The 19877-nt window shown below is 44.2% G+C and overlaps 1 protein-coding gene across 1 annotated transcript in view; it reads right to left on the bottom strand.

The window, feature by feature from the left end:
• Nucleotides 1-5254: 5254 nt before the first annotated feature.
• The window catches only part of ANKUB1 (ankyrin repeat and ubiquitin domain containing 1), a 41608-nt gene continuing 26985 nt past the window's right edge, over nt 5255-19877 (bottom strand). Inside the window, exons 4-6 of the mRNA XM_077281756.1 lie at nt 11311-11425; nt 7261-8172; nt 5255-5333 (exon numbers count right to left, since the gene is read on the bottom strand). Coding sequence (XP_077137871.1) covers nt 5255-5333; nt 7261-8172; nt 11311-11425 — 1106 coding nt within the window. The remainder of the gene's footprint in view (nt 5334-7260; nt 8173-11310; nt 11426-19877) is intronic.

The raw sequence follows: 19877 nt of genomic DNA, 5'->3' as shown, positions 1-19877 counted from the left end.
ATAAAGCTGAGCTTCAACCTTCCGGCTCTCATTAAGTGGTTTTTAAAAAACAAAATGGTGGTTAGGGCCTACTAACGGCTTCTGCCCCTCCCTGGTGTTGCCCTCAACTAAATAAAGCTGAGCTTCAACCTTCTGCTCCAAATTACCATTTTAAAAAATGCAATAGGCTTTTCCGGCCTACTAAAGGTGTCTGTCTGTGTGCCCCTGCCTGGTGTTGTCCTCAACTAAATAAAGCTGAGCTTCAACCTTCTGCTCCAAATTACCATTTTAAAAAATGCAATAGGCTTTTCCGGCCTACTAAAGGTGTCTGTCTGTGTGCCCCTGCCTGGTGTTGTCCTCAACTGAATAAAGCTGAGCTTCAACCTTCCGGCTCTCATTAAGTGGTTTTTAAAAAACAAAATGGTGGTTAGGGCCTACTAACGGCTTCTGCCCCTCCCTGGTGTTGCCCTCAACTAAATAAAGCTGAGCTGCAACCTTCTGCTCCAAATTACCATTTTAAAAAATGCAATAGGCTTTTCCGGCCTACTAAAGGTGTCTGTCTGTGTGCCCCTGCCTGGTGTTGTCCTCAACTAAATAAAGCTGAGCTTCAACCTTCTGCTCCAAATTACCATTTTAAAAAATGCAATAGGCTTTTCCGGCCTACTAAAGGTGTCTGTCTGTGTGCCCCTGCCTGGTGTTGTCCTCAACTAAATAAAGCTGAGCTTCAACCTTCTGCTCCAAATTACCATTTTAAAAAATGCAATAGGCTTTTCCGGCCTACTAAAGGTGTCTGCCCCTCCCTGGTGTTGTCCTCAACTGAACAAAGCTGAGCTTCCACATTCTGGCTTTCGCCCTATACTATCAGATATTAAACTGCATTTGGCCTACTAGTGTGGTTAGGCCCTTGAAACAGTGTCTGCTGCTCTTGGGTTTGCTACTCCACTGAACAAAGCAATGCCGCCTGTTTAGTCCTGTTACCAATTTTGAACTGCATTTAGCCTACTTTATTCTTTGGCCCTATATCTGTTTCCTCCTCATCCTGCCCATTGCCCAGCCACTGCTAAATGAGTCTGCTGGTACATTGACCTAGACCACTACATTCCCCTTGTACTCTACACAGCCAGAATCTGACCCTGCTGAAAGTAAGGTTCCCCTTCCCGCATGTTATACCACCTTACACAGGGACAAAGAGGAAGGTGCAGATGAAAGTGCAGGTTCCTTCATCAGGTGGGGGGGCATACTCGTTGGCGACGTCACTGGCACAGGGCCCCTCAGAGTACGCAAAAGTGTCGCTGCTGGTGGGAGGCGTCCCCGCCATGAAAACACACCGCCGTACTTTGAGGGGCCCTGTGCCAGTGCCAATGCGAACGAGTGGGCCCCCCCCTGCTTGCTCAGGATCACAGCACTTGCAACGTTTAAATACTTACCTTTCCCTGCAACACCGCCGTGACGTAGTCCGCATTTCCTGGGCCCACGAAAAACTTGAGCCAGCCCTACTCCCCCCACAACTTTCCCCCAATTCCCTATGCCCAACTATTATTATACAGTTAATTAAGATTGGCAAGCTTCAGAAACAAGAATGGATGTTTTTGGCATTAAAATGGGCACTGTAGGTGTTTTCCTGGCCTCCACTCACTGCCGACTATGCTTCCCCATTGACTTGCATTGGGTTTCGTGTTTCGGTCGATCCCCGACTTTTAGCGATAATCGGCCGACTGCACTCGACTCGACTCTGGACAAAATCGGGTTTCCCAAAACCCTACTCGATCTTAAAAAAATGAAAGTCGCTCAACCCTACATGTGACCTGTGGTAAAAAGCTTATTGCTGGTCACAGGCGTTGGCTGATGAGAGACTACTACTCCCATCAGTCGACGCCTGCTGTCACTGATTACAGCGAGAACAGTTGGCTGCTGTTGTGCCCTATGTGTCTCTATCTTGCCCCATGTGTGTCCATCCTTATTGCGGGTTTTTGTACAAAGAAAACTAAATAGATTTTAACTGAATGTGTGTCCGAGAAACATATATTCTCCCATCATGCCCCATATGTTCTCCCAAGCTGCCCCAATGTGTCTACATCCTGCCCCATGTGTTTCCATCCTGCCCCATATGTTCTCCCATCCTGCCCCATTGTGTCTCCATCCAGGCCCATATGATCTCTCCCATCCTGCCCCATATGATCTCCCATCCTGCACCTTGTGTCTCCATCCTGCCCCATGTGTCTCCATCCTGCCCCATGTTTCTCCATCCTGCCCCGTGTGTATCCATCCTTCCCCATGTGTCTCCATCCTGCCCCATATGTCTTCATCCTGCCCTATGTCTCCATCTTGCCCCATCATGCCCCATATGTTCTCCCAAGCTGCCCCAATGTGTCTACATCCTGCCCCATGTGTTTCCATCCTGCCCCATATGTTCTCCCATCCTGCCCCATTGTGTCTCCATCCAGGCCCATATGATCTCTCCCATCCTGCCCCATATGATCTCCCATCCTGCACCTTGTGTCTCCATCCTGCCCCATGTGTCTCCATCCTGCCCCATGTGTCTCCATCCTGCCCCATGTGTCTCCATCCTGCCCCGTGTGTATCCATCCTTCCCCATGTGTCTCCATCCTGCCCCATATGTCTTCATCCTGCCCTATGTCTCCATCTTGCCCCATGTGTCTCCATCCTGCCCATGTGTCATCCTGTCTCCATATGGCAGCTCTCGGTACAAAGTAAAGTAAAAAAATATATATATCCTTACCTGGCCATGGTCCAGAGGCACCCTCTTCCTCATCCTTTTGAGATGCGGACACGTTAGCGCATGGCAGTCACGTCATAAGCCAGCGACATGTGCTGCGCCGAGGTCAGCTGCCGGTCTATGATTGGTTGGCGGTTTACTATTGCTGTGCTGGAAACCTTCCCGTAAGTCAATAGATTTTAACTCAATGTGCGTCGAGGATGCACATTCAGTTACTGAACCGCAGGATCCTAACGCTGGGGCCCGGTGAGCAGAAGAGGGCCCGGTCTGGTCATCTCTCTGCTCACCAGGCCCCATAGGCCAGTAAGGGCAGTATTGTCCTGATGGCAGCCTTGGTGGCAGTGTCCCCGTGACAATGCATGGTTGCCAGATAAGCTACAGCAATGCACTGATGCCAAGAGAAGTGACCAAGAAAAGGGCTGAGACACCACTGACAGAGTGTGCTGTGTACTATTGAGCGTGACATCGAAAGACTGTGCTGGAAAGAGCTGCTGAAGAGGTTTCCATCCGGCTGTATAAAGTGTAGAAACTAACTAGCTACTTCTGTTTGAAGGGGTGGTCCAGGACCTAAAATATTTTTTCTAAATATCTATCTTTACACCTTAACAGCTTTTGTAAGGATCTTTATTATAAAATACCCTATATTTCGCCTTTTTAGGCTAATACCTAAATGTATGTGTTTTTTTTTACTACACTTCCTGTAACTTTTCGTTGGAGAGAAGTCTGAAACCTGACGTCACAGGAGGCTGGGGCTGCACTTAGTCCCCGCATCGTCTATCGGCTCTCCTAGAACCCAACGTCATCAGAGGGTGGCACTGCAGTTAGTTAATTCGGTTTCTTGCAGCCCTCTGAAGATGTCCTTGGTCCATGGTCTTGGTGACAGAATCTGTGAGAGATGTGAGCACAGTGCTTCGCCGCCGTAGCTTCTTACTGTGAAGCAAGATGTCATCAGGGGACGAAGATAGAAGCAATGATAGACACCAGCGTCGTCCCACAGTTACATGGACTGAACTGTTAATATGATCAGTCAGTTCCCACAGTTTGGATATTGTTGGCAGTTTGCACTGAAAGTTTGCTGCCAAAAACATTTGTTTCTTAGGCTGCATAAAAAATATGAACAGTCAAATGCTTGTTCGTTAGCTGATTACCGTCATGTTTACATTGTCCAATGATTTGATGCTTATTTGTCTGTTTATTGACCCATGAAAAACTACCAAAGGTAAAAAATTCCCCCGTGAATAATGTATTGCATATTTTTTGGCGCCTAAAAAATCTGTTCCACACATAAAAGTGAGGATACTTAGGGAGCGAGCCCATTCAGAAGAGTAGGACAGTCGCAGGTATTTCTGCAAAAAATCTGCTACAAGTAAACATACAGGGAAAGGTGAATTAGAGATTGCTGAAATAAAAATAAAGCCCCTGATATAACAATACACACATTTTCTGTGTCACCCAAGATAACAGCAGGATAGTTTTAACAGACATCAATTGTTATTTATTGTTTTGTAATTTTATTTATTTTGAAATTTATATCATAGAGAGATTTATGGCAACGATAATATGAAAAAGAGAAAAAACAGGTGCTTGGGATTATAAATCGAGTTCACATGTATAAGTACACAAGAAATATATTACATTCATATAAGGCTAAGTTTACATGCACGGTTAAAAAATATCTGATTTTCATCCAGAAAAAGCGATTTCAATTTTTGATGCTGAACTGTATGGCACCCATAGGACATCTGTTTTTATAGATCATTAGTTATTAAAATTTACAAATATAGTTTCCTATGTTTAAAAATTGCAATTTATACAAAAAATCAGATACTGTAAAGTTGATCCAATTTTTTTTGTGCATCCATAGACTTGAATAGGCAAATCTCATCTGGAATACGGAAGAGAATAGCTCATGCTGTGATTTTTTTCATGTTGAAATTTGGAAAAAAAAAAAACCTGACAATTTGAACATCAAACAACATTGGCCTAAGGGCTGTATTTCATGGACAGCATATGGGTCGAAATACGGTCATGTGAATGTGGCCTTACAGAACATATGATCAGTCTCCAAATGTGGAGAGGCAAACTTGTTGAACATGTGTGTCTCTGCATTAACTGCGGAATAATTATTTATATTAATGATACAATGGAAGCATTAAGCATAATACATGTTTAGGGAGGAACATATATATATATATATATATATATATATATATATATATATATATATATTGCATATAGATTTAAATTTAAAGGGGTGGCCTAGCTTTTTTAAAATAGGCAGTTGCATATGTACTAAAATAACGAATAGAAGGCCATCACTGACCACAGCGGTGTAAACTACGCACCTTCAGAGCTGAACCAGAGGAGGAATTAATCACATTTACACCTTCTCAAATATTTGTTTTTAAAAACTAAACACCTCTTTAACATTATTTCATTGTATATGTGCATCAATATCTGTACACAGCAAGGAAAATAAACTTTTGTTTTTTTACTTAAAATATCTCAGTATTGCTGTTCTTTGTACATAGCCGATCTTTATGAGTTGTGCACTGATTTTCTGGCTAGCCCCCTGGCCATGTCTAGCTGCCGGAGCCAAGATTTTTCTTTAAACTCACTGTAAAGAAAATATAATGTTAATATTCTATCATGATTATCTCATCTTAGAAGAAATTTATGCAAACAGCTAAATATAGAGCCTGCACATTCTTAAATTTTGTGCAGGATTCATTAAGGATTTGATTAGACCTGTTATAGGGTCTAGGGGAGAATACTCTTTAAAGCACTACTCCAGGGTTTAATTTATCATCAGTGCTGGAGTGGTGCTACTAATCTAAATTCCCTGCCCCAGTTTTATACTTACCGGCAGCCGTCTTCATTTTTTCTTGGCCTCACTCCGGTCCGTCTTCTGTAAGTTGTGACTTACCAGTTTGCTCCAGTGTTTGTTAAGCAATGCAAAAGTTACAACTCATTGCAAGTATCACGACACAGCTGTCAGTTGACCCGGGACCGGGGGCTCCTTCCCTGCCCCTAACACTAGGGGGTGCCCTAGCTCGCCCTACTCCCCGGGATACTTCGGATGGTGAAGATGCCGGGGCCTTCGCCTTTGCCCTATCTCCTGAGTTAGCCCTCTGTCTGTTCTCTTCCCCCACTCAGGGAAGAAGGGCACTACTGTGCACTATAGTACTCAACCCGAATAACAAGGCAACACAAACAAGTTGTTAACAAAAAACTCCAGGCATAAAAAATATTCACTCACATATAACAGAGGAATGCACCGGGGTGTGAAAGTAGGGGAATAAAACAAAATAGAGAAGGATAAGGAATTACCAAACATACAAACCAAACAAAAGTCACAGATAACATCTCCAACTCTCCTTCTCATATGAACACCTCTCCCTCCATTAGCAATGCAGCAAATGCTAGCTCTGACAAAGATTTGTAACATGGCCCAGATTATAAAGGGGAAAGGAGTGGCTAACCAAGATCAGCTGTGAGCACAGGGATTTCCAACATGGCCGATTAACCCCTGTTCTGCCAGAAGAAATAAACACATTTAAAATGAAGGAGAAGTGGTTCTTCTCAGTGCCGGAGTAGGAGTAATCAAACGCTGTGGTTTTCTGGCTCCACACTGTCGCGGTAACCCTGTGACAGCAAGTCTATGAGAGCCAGAACAAGGCCAGACCGAGGCTCTCATAGACTTACATTGAGAGTCTGTGACAGTTGCCTCTGACTTCTGGTCAGTCAAAAGTTGCTGTCATAACATTACAGATGAAGACAGAGGCTGATAAGTATAATACTAGGTTGAGGGAAATTAGATTAGTTGCACCACTTCAGCGCTGAAATAAAAAAAATGCTGGAGTGATGCTTTGAAAACATCCTCCGATGGCATCAGAGGTAATGACATCACTGAAGGATTCATGAATTCATGACATTTCTCCTGCCAGCTGGAGTTTTTTGTCTACCAACAAGATAAATACTAATGATGGGCTAATGTGTCCGGATAAGGTGTAATCTCGGCATGCTCTGGTGATAACCGAGTGTCTTTGGCATGCTCAAATAATAAGTTCTAGTCCCCACGCCTGCATGTCTTGGGCCTATTCGACAGCCACGACACATGCAAGGATTACCTAAAAAAACAGGCAATCCCTAGAACACTGAAATCACCATATAGGATGCTATTGTGACATTTTGGAATGCTCAGGGGACTTTGCGGGTTCACTTTAAAATAATAAAATAAGTATTATTTACATACTAAATCCCCCGCTGCTCCAGCTCTCTGTTGCACCCCGCTTCACCAGTGATGTAGAGCAGATGATTGCTGCAGCAGATCACTTAATCAATGATCACATGCCGTCTACTTGACATCAACGGCTGAACCCAGTGACTGCAGACAGGACGTCACCCTCCCATATCATAAAGTGTTTGACGAGATGAGAGTAACAACCGACCCAACATCAACTGTTCACATGCACTGGTAGATTTCCTATATTATTGATCAACTGTTGAGGACAATTTATTAGCTTTTCTGAAATGACACTTACCTTGCAAGGCTTAGGAAATACACTGCACTCTGTCTTGGCGTCCGACCCCTGCATTTTGAGAATGATTCTAGAGATGAATTCAGCAAAAAAGCAGCATGGGGAGTCCTTAAATTACGTGGACGGCTGTTGCTGATGTCTGCAATTGGTGGTAGCGGGATATGAGGAGTCCAGTTAGTCGTAATGATGTCTTCGATATTTGCCGATTCCCGGACAGGTTGACATGCCCTCTGGATAGGATTTCCTCTTGTTTGGTTGAGTGAGGGAAATGTGAAAAATTGTGTTGTCCGCTCGCTCAAAGTCTTAGGACGCAATTTTAAAATTGCATTACCAATGGCTTGACTGCTGCGTGCCCCAGAATTCTGCACAACCTTTCTCCATTTGTCCTGATAATACCCATGTAAATCTCTACTGGTCATACTTGGTTCTGTAAATCCATCAACCACAACTGGGTCTCCAACACGTGCTTTAAATTCTGGAGCCCATTTTTTTCCTTTGTGAACTCTTTTCTGAGTTTTATATAGCCATTTTTTAACTTTGATGTAAATGTTCATGGGAAGAGAGACTTTAGGGAAAGAGACAACTGACCATATTTTCATAACTAAGTATACAACGCAGTCTTTATGTCCATGGCGGATGCATATCTCGAGTGCTGTTTGACCCAGTGCATTTTGACACTCCAAGCACAAAACATTTTGTGCAATAAATGATTTGATCAGAAGAAGCTGACCATTTTCAGCAGCAGCATGGATGGGACATTTCCCAATATCAAGGTGGTTAGTATCACGGCACCACTCTCTATAAGGATGAACACCCACTGCCTCATCTGCTCTGACACCCTTGGTCTGCAGCCATTCCGCAAGTTCCAGATGTCCAAAGTGGGCAGCTATGTACAGAGCTACACGCTGCTGGAACCTGATTGTGAGAAACACATAGGTAATTGTAGAATAGACTGTAACATGTATACAATAATATTTCCAGATTTTATCACCATTGGTTATAGTCAGCAATTGTAAGGTCTGGCACCTTAGTATTGTAATTATCATTATTATTTATTATTGTAATTGCCTTTTCTTTCCACTAATGACAAAAGACTGACTGTCACTTCCAAACAGAAAACTGGTGTGTACAGGTGCAAACTAAGAGTCGCCATCTCTATGCATAATTAACAAGTAAAGTTGCACTCTGTGGTGCTATAATATGTAAACATGAAATGTATGAACAATGAATAGCATTACTGCTCTAGATAGTAGGAAGAAATGGAGACACAGCATATAATTTGGCCAATTCATGCATGCCCAGCAGCAAGCGACAAGGCGTTCTCCTGTTGATGGGGACCTATCCTAAATCCCTTTCTTTCAACTAGTTCTCCATTTGCTTTTACTTTGTGGGGAACAGTGTAACAGTGTGCCCCCATGGGAATCTGTTGTTAACTAAACTTTTATTTCTTTTTTTGGTTACCCTTAAGTCCCCCCATACACACCTCTCCCAAGTCCCCCATACACACCCCTCCCAAGTCCCCCATACACACCTCTCCCAAGTCCCCCATACACACCTCTCCCGAGTCCCCCATACACACCCCTCCCAAGTTCCCCATACACACCTCTCCCAAGTCCCCATACACACCCCTCCCAAGTCCCCCATACACACCCCTCTCAAGTCCCCCATACACACCCCTCCCAAGTCCCCCATACACACCCCTCCCAAGTCCCCCATACACACCCCTCCCAAGTCCCCCATACACACCTCTCCCAAGTCCCCCATACACACCCCTCCCAAGTCCCCCATACACACCCCTCCCAAGTCCCCCATACACACCTCTCCCAAGTCCCCCATACACACCTCTCCCAAGTCCCCCATACACACCCCTCCCAAGTCCCCCATACACACCCCTCCCAAGTCCCCCATACACACCTCTCCCAAGTCCCCCATACACACCCCTCCCAAGTCCCCCATACACACCTCTCCCAAGTCCCCCATACACACCCCTCCCAAGTCCCCCATACACACCCCTCCCAAGTCCCCCATACACACCTCTCCCAAGTCCCCCATAGACACCCCTCCCAAGTCCCACACACACACCCCTCCCAAGTTCAGTTGGTATTCCACCATACATGTTAGACTGTTGGCCAATATCATCAGGGTTGGCTGACATTAGTCTAATGTGTATGGGGGGCTTTTTTTATAATCTTCTATGAATTTTATTGTATAGTTTTTGTATGTAGTCATACAACATCCAACACCGCGGAGACACCATCACGTGTTTCTCAACGCAGTGATCCAGAACACTGCCCCCATCCCATATGGATGTTTTGGTCTCCCCGAGGCCAGTCATCTGTTCCTTCACAGCCTTTTACTAGGCACTGCTCCTAATAGCCAGATTCCTACTCCACACTGATGAGGGGCAAACACCCCGAAACAGCTGTCTGTGGATGGATACCATGCTTGGCATAGGTGGTTTTCCAGTATTGGATGTTTTCCTTCATTGGATGCTGCCCTTCCCGTGGTTGTTCCCTCCCGGGGAAAGGTCTGGCTATTCACTGCTTGCGTCGAGAAACACGTAATGGTGTCTCCGCAGCTATCCTACATGCATTTGCATATTTCCCATAAGGGATGGGGGCAGTGTTCTGGATCACTGCGTTGAGAAACATGTGATGGTGTCTCCGCGGTGTTGGATGTTTTGGTCTCCCCGAGGCCAATCTTCTGTTCCTTCGCAGCCTTTTACTAGGCACTGCTCCTAATAGCCAGATTCCTACTCCACACTGATGAGGGGCAAACACCCCGAAACAGCTGTCTGTGGATGGATACCATGCTTGGCATAGGTGGTTTTCCAGTATTGGATGTTTTCCTTCATTGGATGCTGCCCTTCCCGTGGTTGTTCCCTCCCGGGGAAAGGTCTGGCTATTCACTGCTTGCGTCGAGAAACACGTGATGGTGTCTCCGCAGCTATCCTACATGTATGAACTCATAATGACCTGGAGAATCATAATGGCAGGTCAGTTTTAGCATTAAGTGAACCTAGAAAAAAAGCCAAATAAAAAAACAAGTGTGCGATTGCACTTTTTTTGCAAATTCACCGCACTTGGAATTTTTTTTCCCATTTTCTAGTACAAGACATGGTAAAACCAATGGTGGCGTTAAAAACTACAACTCGTCCTGCAAAAAACAAGCCCTCACATGGTCATATTGACGGAAAAATAAAAAAGTTATGGCTCTGGGAAGGAGGGGAGCGAAAAACGAAAACGCAAAAACGAAAAAGGGCTGCGTCTTGAAGGGGTTAAAGGGAGATCAGAAAATCCTTGATCTGACTGATTTTCTGATCATTAAAGATTCCCACCCCGCTAAATTTTAATCCCCTTAATCCCTTCTATATGTGTCTATAATGTAGTGGAGGCGCCTTTAAATTTTTCAGTGATCGCCATTTTCTCCAATTTCCAGCGCCGCTCCAATATTATTCTGGATCACATGATCATTCATCAGCTTTGCTGGCTCACACAGAGGATACTGTAGGGCGATTCTACTTCCACCAATGTAAGCCTATAGAATAAGTTTCCATAAACGTGCACTTAGAAAGCGATTACTGGTCACCTTTCTGGCAAGTCTGATTTGAGGTCACATGGTCCAAAAGAAGAAAAGACCAGTTAAGGATAAATGGGGAAGATGGCAATAGGTAGTATTTTACTGTACTTACACTACCTTACAGACACATTTACATGGGACCAGGAGTTACAAATTTTACTGGTAGGGTTTCTTCAAATATTACCATTCTGTTTATTGGGACAAAAATAGAACAAAAATAAAGTGAAAGAAACATTGACCCTTAAGCTAGCCATACAAGTGAGCACTCACTGGGCAATCAATGATCTCTCCCAATTTCCCCATACACAAGAAAGTTCGGGTTGGTATGTTCTACAAAGGTGTGATCGGAAAACACACAGCCGCCACAAACACCTCTGGCAGCGGCTGATCACAAAAGGGTCAGAAATTAAGGCTCAGCAATAGATTATCACGAAGTGAAATTATAATAACCAGGACTGTAAGCAATTTCTGTACCTGAGAATAGTTTCATACTTTGATAAGTAATGCTCAACTTTTTGTTTGTGTCCAAATACACAAGCACTGAGGAATTCTTTCCAGCCATCCCATACATCCATTCTCAGCGTGCCACCTACAGATCGGTGAAAATCCAAGATGAGTTCATACAAATAATATCTAGCTTACAAATGGTTGATAATAGTTTATATTTGTCACAACACATACCACGATTTCTGATGCACAGATAAGAAATATAGGTATAGTTCAATGACTAAGATTTCACTTACGTCTTAAATTACATGAATGATATCTATTCTAAATTCTACAATAGCTCAGAAACCGATGGCTCCTCGCAGCGCACAGCACACAGAGTGCCTGTAGACTTATCATTTTAGATTTATGGGCACCACATAGTCCTCCATACAGTATTATTGGCACCACATAGTCCTCCATACAGTATTATGGGCTCCACATAGTCCTCCATACAGTATTATGGGCAGCACATAGTCCTCCATACAGTATTATGGGCACCACGTAGTCCTCCATACAGTATTATGGGCACCACATAGTACTCCATACAGTATTATAGGCATGGGCACCACATAGTCCTCTATACAGTATTATGGGCACCACATAATCCTCCATACAGTATTTTGGGCACAGCATTGTCCTCCATGCAGTATTATGGGCACCACACAGCCTACCATACAGTATTATGCGCACCACTTATTATTATTATACATTTTTATAGTGCCATTTACGCCATGGCGCTTTACATGTGAAAGGGGCAAATATAGACAAGTACTATAAAAATGAGCAAAACAAGGCACACAAAAGTACAGAAGGAGAGATGACCCTGCCTGCAAGGGCTCACAGTCTACAGGGGATGGGTGAGGATGCACAAGGAAAGGGTAGAGCTGGTCACGCTCTGGTTCAGCAGACTGAGGATCACTGCAGGTTGTAGGCTTGTCGGAAGAGGTGGCTCTTCAGGTTCTTTTTGAAGGTTTCTGTGGTAGGCGAGAGTCTGATGTGTTGGGGTAGAGAGTTCCAGAGTATGGGGGAAGCACGGGAGAAGTCTTTTATGCGGTTGTGGTGTGAAGGAACAAATTATGAAAGGTTCTCCATTTTGTGCTAGATTCTCCATTTTGTGTTTTTGACTCCATTTTCTTGTTGCTTAAAGATAAATTCTGTTATTTAATTAGGTAAAAGGTTACAGCTGCCATGAAGTAATTTTATCTTGTTGTTCACAAGCCTGGTATGCAACTAGGCTATGGTTCATAATTGGTATAAAGACCTTGAGTCTTCTGACTCAAGCCAGATAATAGATTCGGGGGTGTATCACTATACAAGACTGAGGCATCTGTTAGAAAAACACATACTATGCCAAAAAGACATGACCATATCTGTAGTTTCCATTTTTCCTGTATTCTTATGGGTTAAGTTTTTCCTGCATTCTTATAGGTTAAGAACTGTGAGCGTGTTCTTATGCTGATTGGTTGAAGTATAATTTCTATGACTATCAAACCTCATATACAATAAAACGGGGGCCAGAGATCTGCTCGATCCCCCATACAGAGACACATGTCTCTGTCTGGTCATTTTCAGTTGCCGGCAACTCCCTGTAGATTAATTTGGAAATCACTGAGTTAACCGTGAAGGATCAATTTAGATCCTCCCTCAACAGTTGGCGCCCTTGAACGTGGGGCTCCAAGCAGGAATGCCTCTGCCCCCCGGAGGACAACAAGACAAAGGATCCTCGGACCGGACACAGGCACTGGAAAATTGGGACTGATCATCCCCCACAACAACCACGGTAAGTTGGCAGTTATACTGTCCAGACTGACCGTTTGGTGTGGTTTTCCTGTGTTTGTTGCTGCAAAGAGGATCTGAGGTTTGTCCCCGGAGGTGGGCTGATTTTTGGGTGGAATCATATAGAGGTGTAGTTCCGTTGGAAGCCCAGTGCTCGAACCGTACCTCATAAGGGACGGACACCCCGGATTGACCAGTGATGTAATTCTCTTTACAGTCAAAATATCCTGAATTCCTGATCACTGTTAGAATCAGGCGCGGTGAGGTGATCGAAGATTGGGTAGGATGCGTAACTCAGGAATATATTGATTTAAATATGTCCAGGGGTGTTCGGAGGGAAAGTCTAAGACGCCCTCCTCCTTTCACTGAGTACCGTGTTTTTGGGTTGTCCCAGCGGGGAAACAGAGAGACCCAGTGGAATAAAACCATAAGGCCGTCGGTATTGTGCAAAACTAGTAAGGATATTTAGCTCTAAAGGAGAATCATGTTTCTATTATGGAAGAAAAAGACGATTTTGAATTTGTGTGATGAAGGTTTCGTAGAAATTAAGTCTGAAAACTGCTGTAATCTGTTTCTGTTTAGAAGATACTGATACAGGAAAGAAATATATCTTGGTACCGTGTTAGATACTGAGCTCTTATCAGTGTTGTGTAGGAGATGGGAGGAGGGAGCGGACCGCTGCGCGACTGGTTTGAGATTTCTCCTCTTTTCTCCTTATCTGTGCTGCGTGCCGGAGAAAGGGGGGCATAGAGCTGGGCTATTGTTTTCTCCCTTCTGTGCTGACTCGCTGAGGAATGCTGTGATTCTTCTTGTCTCTGCGTCCCTGAAAAGGAGGGGGCACGCATGTCGCTGCGCTCTCTCTGTATTTTCTTGGTGTAGAGTACTTGCTGGTAGATCTGTGTTTGTTTAAAGCGACAATATTGTTTTGAAGTACAAAGAAATATTATAATCTGGAAATTTGAAAGTGAAATCTAGTGTTTAGTTTTAGAAGGAAATTTGTAAGTGATTATTTGGTTATCAGTATGATTGAAAGATTGGTAAAGGATTCACCTGCTTCACGTTGAGTGATTGATATAGCAAGTGAATAAATGGTGTCTGAGAGAGTGCAGCAGGACGAAAGTAAGGTGTATTATGAATGTTTTGATACTTAAAAGTCCGACTATGACTGACACATTACTGCTACGGTCATACCTTTGTATAACCAGAAACCCAGACAAGACAGATGGACTGTGATCAGATAAACCCAGACTGGAGAAATACTTGTATGATCTGTGCTGCAACCCGACCTAAGAGAATTGCACTGAATCCTGTCCAGACAAGATCACATGTAGTGACATAAGGAGCTGTAGACCAGCATGTCATGTCGCCCCCACCACCAGAGAACCAACCACATCAGGTAGGGTAAGACAGATACAGGAGTATTATCCCTGGAGGCCCTCTGACTAGCTAGCTACGCAAAAACAATTGGCTGACCCTGAGAACCAACCTTTCCCATTTTTCAGATAAAGACAATATGATGGACGTATAAGTGTACCTGGGCAAGCTTAGGTAGTTAGTGAGCACAAAAGCAGGTGACGTACTAGGACGCAAATTAAGACACATACAGATGTGACAAAGGAGAGAGTGTGGAGATGTATTTTGGACAGTTGCAGCTGAAATGGGAAGACATGGGGTACAGTCCAGTAAACCCACTTGATGTTAAAGTATTGGTAAATACATTCATTGACGGTATGACCAAAGACTTACGAGATGCAAATACAGAGACCTGTTGCTTATTACAGCGGCCGCCTGGATACGGTGGCAAGAGGAAGCCCCTCCTGTGTTCGGGGAGTGTTGTCTGTCCAGCTGTTGCTACACAAGTCTTCAGGAATTGTTTTGGATCACCCACTGATGGTCCGCACCCCACATGATGTATATAGTATCCCTAACCAAGTACAATCTAGCCACATGTCCATGACCAGACAGCTGCGACTTCAGTGTGCTATTCTCATGCCTACTAATGTGACTTTGAAAAGGTGCACTGTTCTAAACCCCGCTACTCTTCTTCTAGTTCCTATGGATCCAAAGGGGGGAGGAGTAGGTGATATGGAAAAGGACACTCTTTTTCTTTCTAGAATGGATCCAGAGGAACAAGATCAGATTTCCAAACCATATGATTGTCTAGAATTGATGTCTCAGGAAACGGCTGATCTCTAGTGTGCCCATTCTAATGCTGATTTTGAGCTTTTTGTAGATGGATCCCGTCACCAAGATGACCAAGGACGCTACTGTACCAGATATGCTGTGGTCTCAGAACATGAGGTAATCAAGGCAGAGTCAATGCCAGCTCATATGTCTGCACAAGAAGCAGAGCTCAAGGCGGCCTGCCATAGAAGCGTGCAAACTAGCAGAAGGTAAGACTGTAAATATCTACACTGATTCCAGGTATGCTTTTGGCATTGCACACGATTATGGGCCTATCTGGAGAGCCAGGGCTTTCCTGACAGCAAATGGCCACCCCATTAAACATGCTGAGGCAGTCCAGCAACTTATGAATGCACTACAGCTTCCCACCCAAGCAGGCATCATAAAGGTAAAGGCACATACCAAAGGCACTGATGGACGGACAAACGGTAACGCACTGGCAGACCAGGCTGCCAAGAAAGCAGCAAGCACTCCTGTGGCTTCTCAAGTACATCACCTAGACACCCCACCATCTCCACTTGTGTTGAAAGACATCTTAGCCCGGTTACAAGAACAGGCAAGTAAGGAGGAGAAAAATAGGTGGCAAAAGATAGGGGCTTGCTCTGATACCGTCACTGGACTATGGGGGAGGGGTGAAAAGGTCTGCCTGCCACAGGTACTGTACCCAATGATGGCACAGGTTCTGCACGAGAATGTGCACCACTCGAAGACGGCCATGTGTGACACCCTACAGAAACAATGGATTGCCCCCCGGGTTTTCCACCTGCGCAGAAAGGCAGGTACAGAGCTGCATGATATGTGCCACACATAATCAGGGTAGGACAGTGAAAACCCCATCCAAACACACTCCCCGGCCCCTTTAACCCATTCCAGAGACTGCAGATTGATTATATTCAGTTACCCAGGGTAGGGACGTATGAGTATGTGTTGGTCTGCACTGATTTATTTTCAGGTTGGCCAGAAGCCTACCCAGGTGCCAAAGCTACGGCTATGACAACGGCGAAGAAACTGATGGCTGAGATCATATGCAGGTATGGAATTCCTGAAGTCATTGAAAGCGATCAGGGTTCCCATTTTACTGGAGAGATCATGTCAGAGGTAATGGCAGCACTGGGGGTAAGTCAAGCATTGCATACTCCATCCACAGAGTAGTGGAAGAGTGGAGAGACTAAATGGAACTCTTAAGCTTAAAATCCAGAAGGCAATGGCAGAGACTGGTAAACCATGGACAGAATGCCTTCCTCTAGCTTTGTTTTCAGTAAGATATACCCCAAACAGGAAGACAGGACTGTCACCATATGAAATTCTGTTTGGCAGGAGCCCCAATCTTGAATGTTTCTTTCCACAACAGTTGCAACTCAAGTACCAGAACTTGACTAGTTATGTGCAGGCCTTATATGGACACTTTACCAAAGTGCATTTAACTGTCTTCAGTTCTCTTCCAGACCCAGACAAGGTTCCTGGACACCATCCCTTTGTGCCAGGAGACCTGGTGTATGTGAAAAAGTTTGTGCGCAGAGATTGCCTCCAACCAAGATTTGAAGGACCCCACACGGTGATCCTGGTCACCCCCACTGCAGTAAAGCTGGAAGGAAGGCCGACGTGGATCCACGTATCGCACTGCAAGCTGGTCAAACAGACTAGTAGCAAATAAGGGGAAATAATGTTTTGGTTTTCGTATTTTCTATATTATTATTGGTAACCACATGGGAAAGCCTAAATTCCCCAATATCCTTGAATAATAAGTTTGTACAATATCATGAAAGATTAGTAGTACAGATGGGTATAGCCAATAAAATTGTCAGTTCTATTTTCATTTACCCTATGATTACACAAATGTGGGATAAATTGCTTAGGGCCACAGACTATCTAGATGATCAAATTTGGGATATATTGGATATACTTAATATTACTGTTGTTGTCCAAAACCAACTTATCATAGTCACTAATCAATATACCATAGTACTGGATTACTTAACAGCAGCACAGGGTGGTATGTGTCAGATTATTGGACCCGCTTGCTGTCATTATACAGATCCCAATAGCACTATGAAGTTAAAGTTAGAGGATATTCAAAGACTCAGAGATTAATATGATAAAGACAATGACCGTAATAAGGACAGTTGGTGGGAAGACACCTTCTCCTTTCTTAATCCAGCCAATTGGTTTAAGGGATTTGGGGGCTGGATAGCTGGAATCTTGCAAAGTTTGTTACACATTGCTGCCTTTATCCTTGTTATGTATGTAATACTAAAACTTGTTTTTTGGTGTATTTCTGTGTGTATTAGGAAATTCTGCACTAAGATAACTAATGATGAAACCAAAAGCGTTGCCACCCCTGCTCTTCTCTACACCGATTTCACAAAGTTACCTGATGAAGATGTTGAAGCCAAGCGCATGGCCATCTTCAAAAGATCCCCACTACTGTTATTAATAGTTGTTATTTGTAAATTCTAGTATACAGGGGGGACGGGTACGCCGCAACAGCCATGGCTGGTAACATGGCACCAGTTATGTGAAGACCAGTACCCCTCGAGCTTAGAGCTTGGGATAGTACCTCTGATGCTGGACATTAATTAACAAAATTTATCTAGGGGGGAATGTGAAGGAACAAATTATGAAAGGTTCTCCATTTTGTGCTAGATTCTCCATTTTGTGTTTTTGACTCCATTTTCTTGTTGCTTAAAGATAAATTCTGTTATTTAATTAGGTAAAAGGTTACAGCTGCCATGAAGTAATTTTATCTTGTTGTTCACAAGCCTGGTATGCAACTAGGCTATGGTTCATAATTGGTATAAAGACCTTGAGTCTTCTGACTCAAGCCAGATAATAGATTCGGGGGTGTATCACTATACAAGACTGAGGCATCTGTTAGAAAAACACATACTATGCCAAAAAGACATGACCATATCTGTAGTTTCCATTTTTCCTGTATTCTTATGGGTTAAGTTTTTCCTGCATTCTTATAGGTTAAGAACTGTGAGCGTGTTCTTATGCTGATTGGTTGAAGTATAATTTCTATGACTATCAAAACTCATATACAATAAAATGGGGGCCAGAGATCTGCTCGATCCCCCATACAGAGACACATGTCTCCGTCTGGTCATTTTCAGTTGCCGGCAACGCCCTGTAGATTAATTTGGAAATCACTGAGTTAACCGTGAAGGATCAATTTAGATCCTCCCTCAACAGTGGGAAGAAGAGATAAGAGGGGAGTAGAGAAGGAGATCTTGAGAGGATCGAAGGTTGCGTGTGGGTAAGTACCGGGAGACCATGTCACAGATGTATGTGACAGGTTTTGGATGGCTTTGTATGTCATAGTTAGGGTTTTAAACTGGAGCCTCTGGACAACAGGAAGCCAGTGAAGGGCTTGGCAGAGAGGAGAAGCTGGGGAATAATGGAGAGACAGGTGAATTAGTCGGGCAGCAGAGTGTAGGATGGATTGGAGTGGTGCCAGAGTGCTAGAGGGGAGGCCAGAGAGTAGGAGGTTGCAGTAGTCGAGGCGGGAGATAAGGGCATGCACTAGCATTTTTGTGGTTTCATGGTCAAGGAATGCACGGATCCGAGAAATATTTTTGAGTTTGAGTCGGCAGGAGGAGGCAAGGGCTTGGCTATGTGGCTTGAAAGAGAGGGCAGAGTCGAGGATCACCCCGAGGCACCGAGCGAGTGGGACGGGGAAAGTGAGCAGACATTGACATTGATGGATAGGTCTCATGGAGAGGTAGAGTGAGATGGGGAAAGGTGATGAATTCAGTTTTGTCCATGTTCAGTTTTAGAAAGCGAGCAGAAAAGAATGCTGAAATAGCAGACAGACATTGTGAGATATTGGTCAGTAAGGAAGTGAGGTCTGGTCCAGAGGGGTAGATCTGCGTGTCATCGGCATAGAGATGATACTGCAAACCGTGGGATTCTATGGGCTGTCCCAGGCCACAGGTGTAGATGGAGAAGAGCAGGGGCCCTAGGACTGAGCCCACATAGTGCTCCATACAGTATTGTGGGCACCACACAGTCCTCCATACAGTATAAAGGGCTCCATACGTTGCTCCAAACAGTATAATGGGCCCAGTATAATGCTCCATACAATATAATGGGCCAAGTACAGTATAATGGCCCCATATAATTATTATTTATTCATATAGCACCATTGATTCCATGGTGCTGTACATGAGAAGGGGTTACATACAAATTACATATATTACTTACAATAAACAAACTAATAATCACAGACTGATACAGAGAGGAGATGACCCTGCCCTTGCAGGCTTACATTCTACAGGATGGTGAGGAAGGAGACAGTAGGTTGGGGGGTTGCAGCAGCTCCGGTGTTGGTGAGGCGGTAGCTCCGGTAGTGGTGAGGAGGCTGCAGGGTCATTGCAGGCTGTAAGCTTTTCTGAAGAGGTGGGTTTTCAGGTTCCATCTGAAGGATCCGAATGTGGTTGATAGATGTGTTGGGGCAAAGAATTCCAGAGGATGGGAGATATTCGGGAGAAGTATACTGGACCCCTCATAGTGCTCCATACAGTATAATGGGCCCTATATATTGCTCTATACAGTATAATGGGCCCCTTATAATGCTCCATACTGTATAATTG

This window comes from Ranitomeya variabilis, chromosome 2 (genome assembly GCF_051348905.1).
Source record: "Ranitomeya variabilis isolate aRanVar5 chromosome 2, aRanVar5.hap1, whole genome shotgun sequence".
Taxonomy (NCBI): domain Eukaryota; kingdom Metazoa; phylum Chordata; class Amphibia; order Anura; family Dendrobatidae; genus Ranitomeya; species Ranitomeya variabilis.
This window is presented reverse-complemented; position numbering and strand designations above follow the sequence as displayed.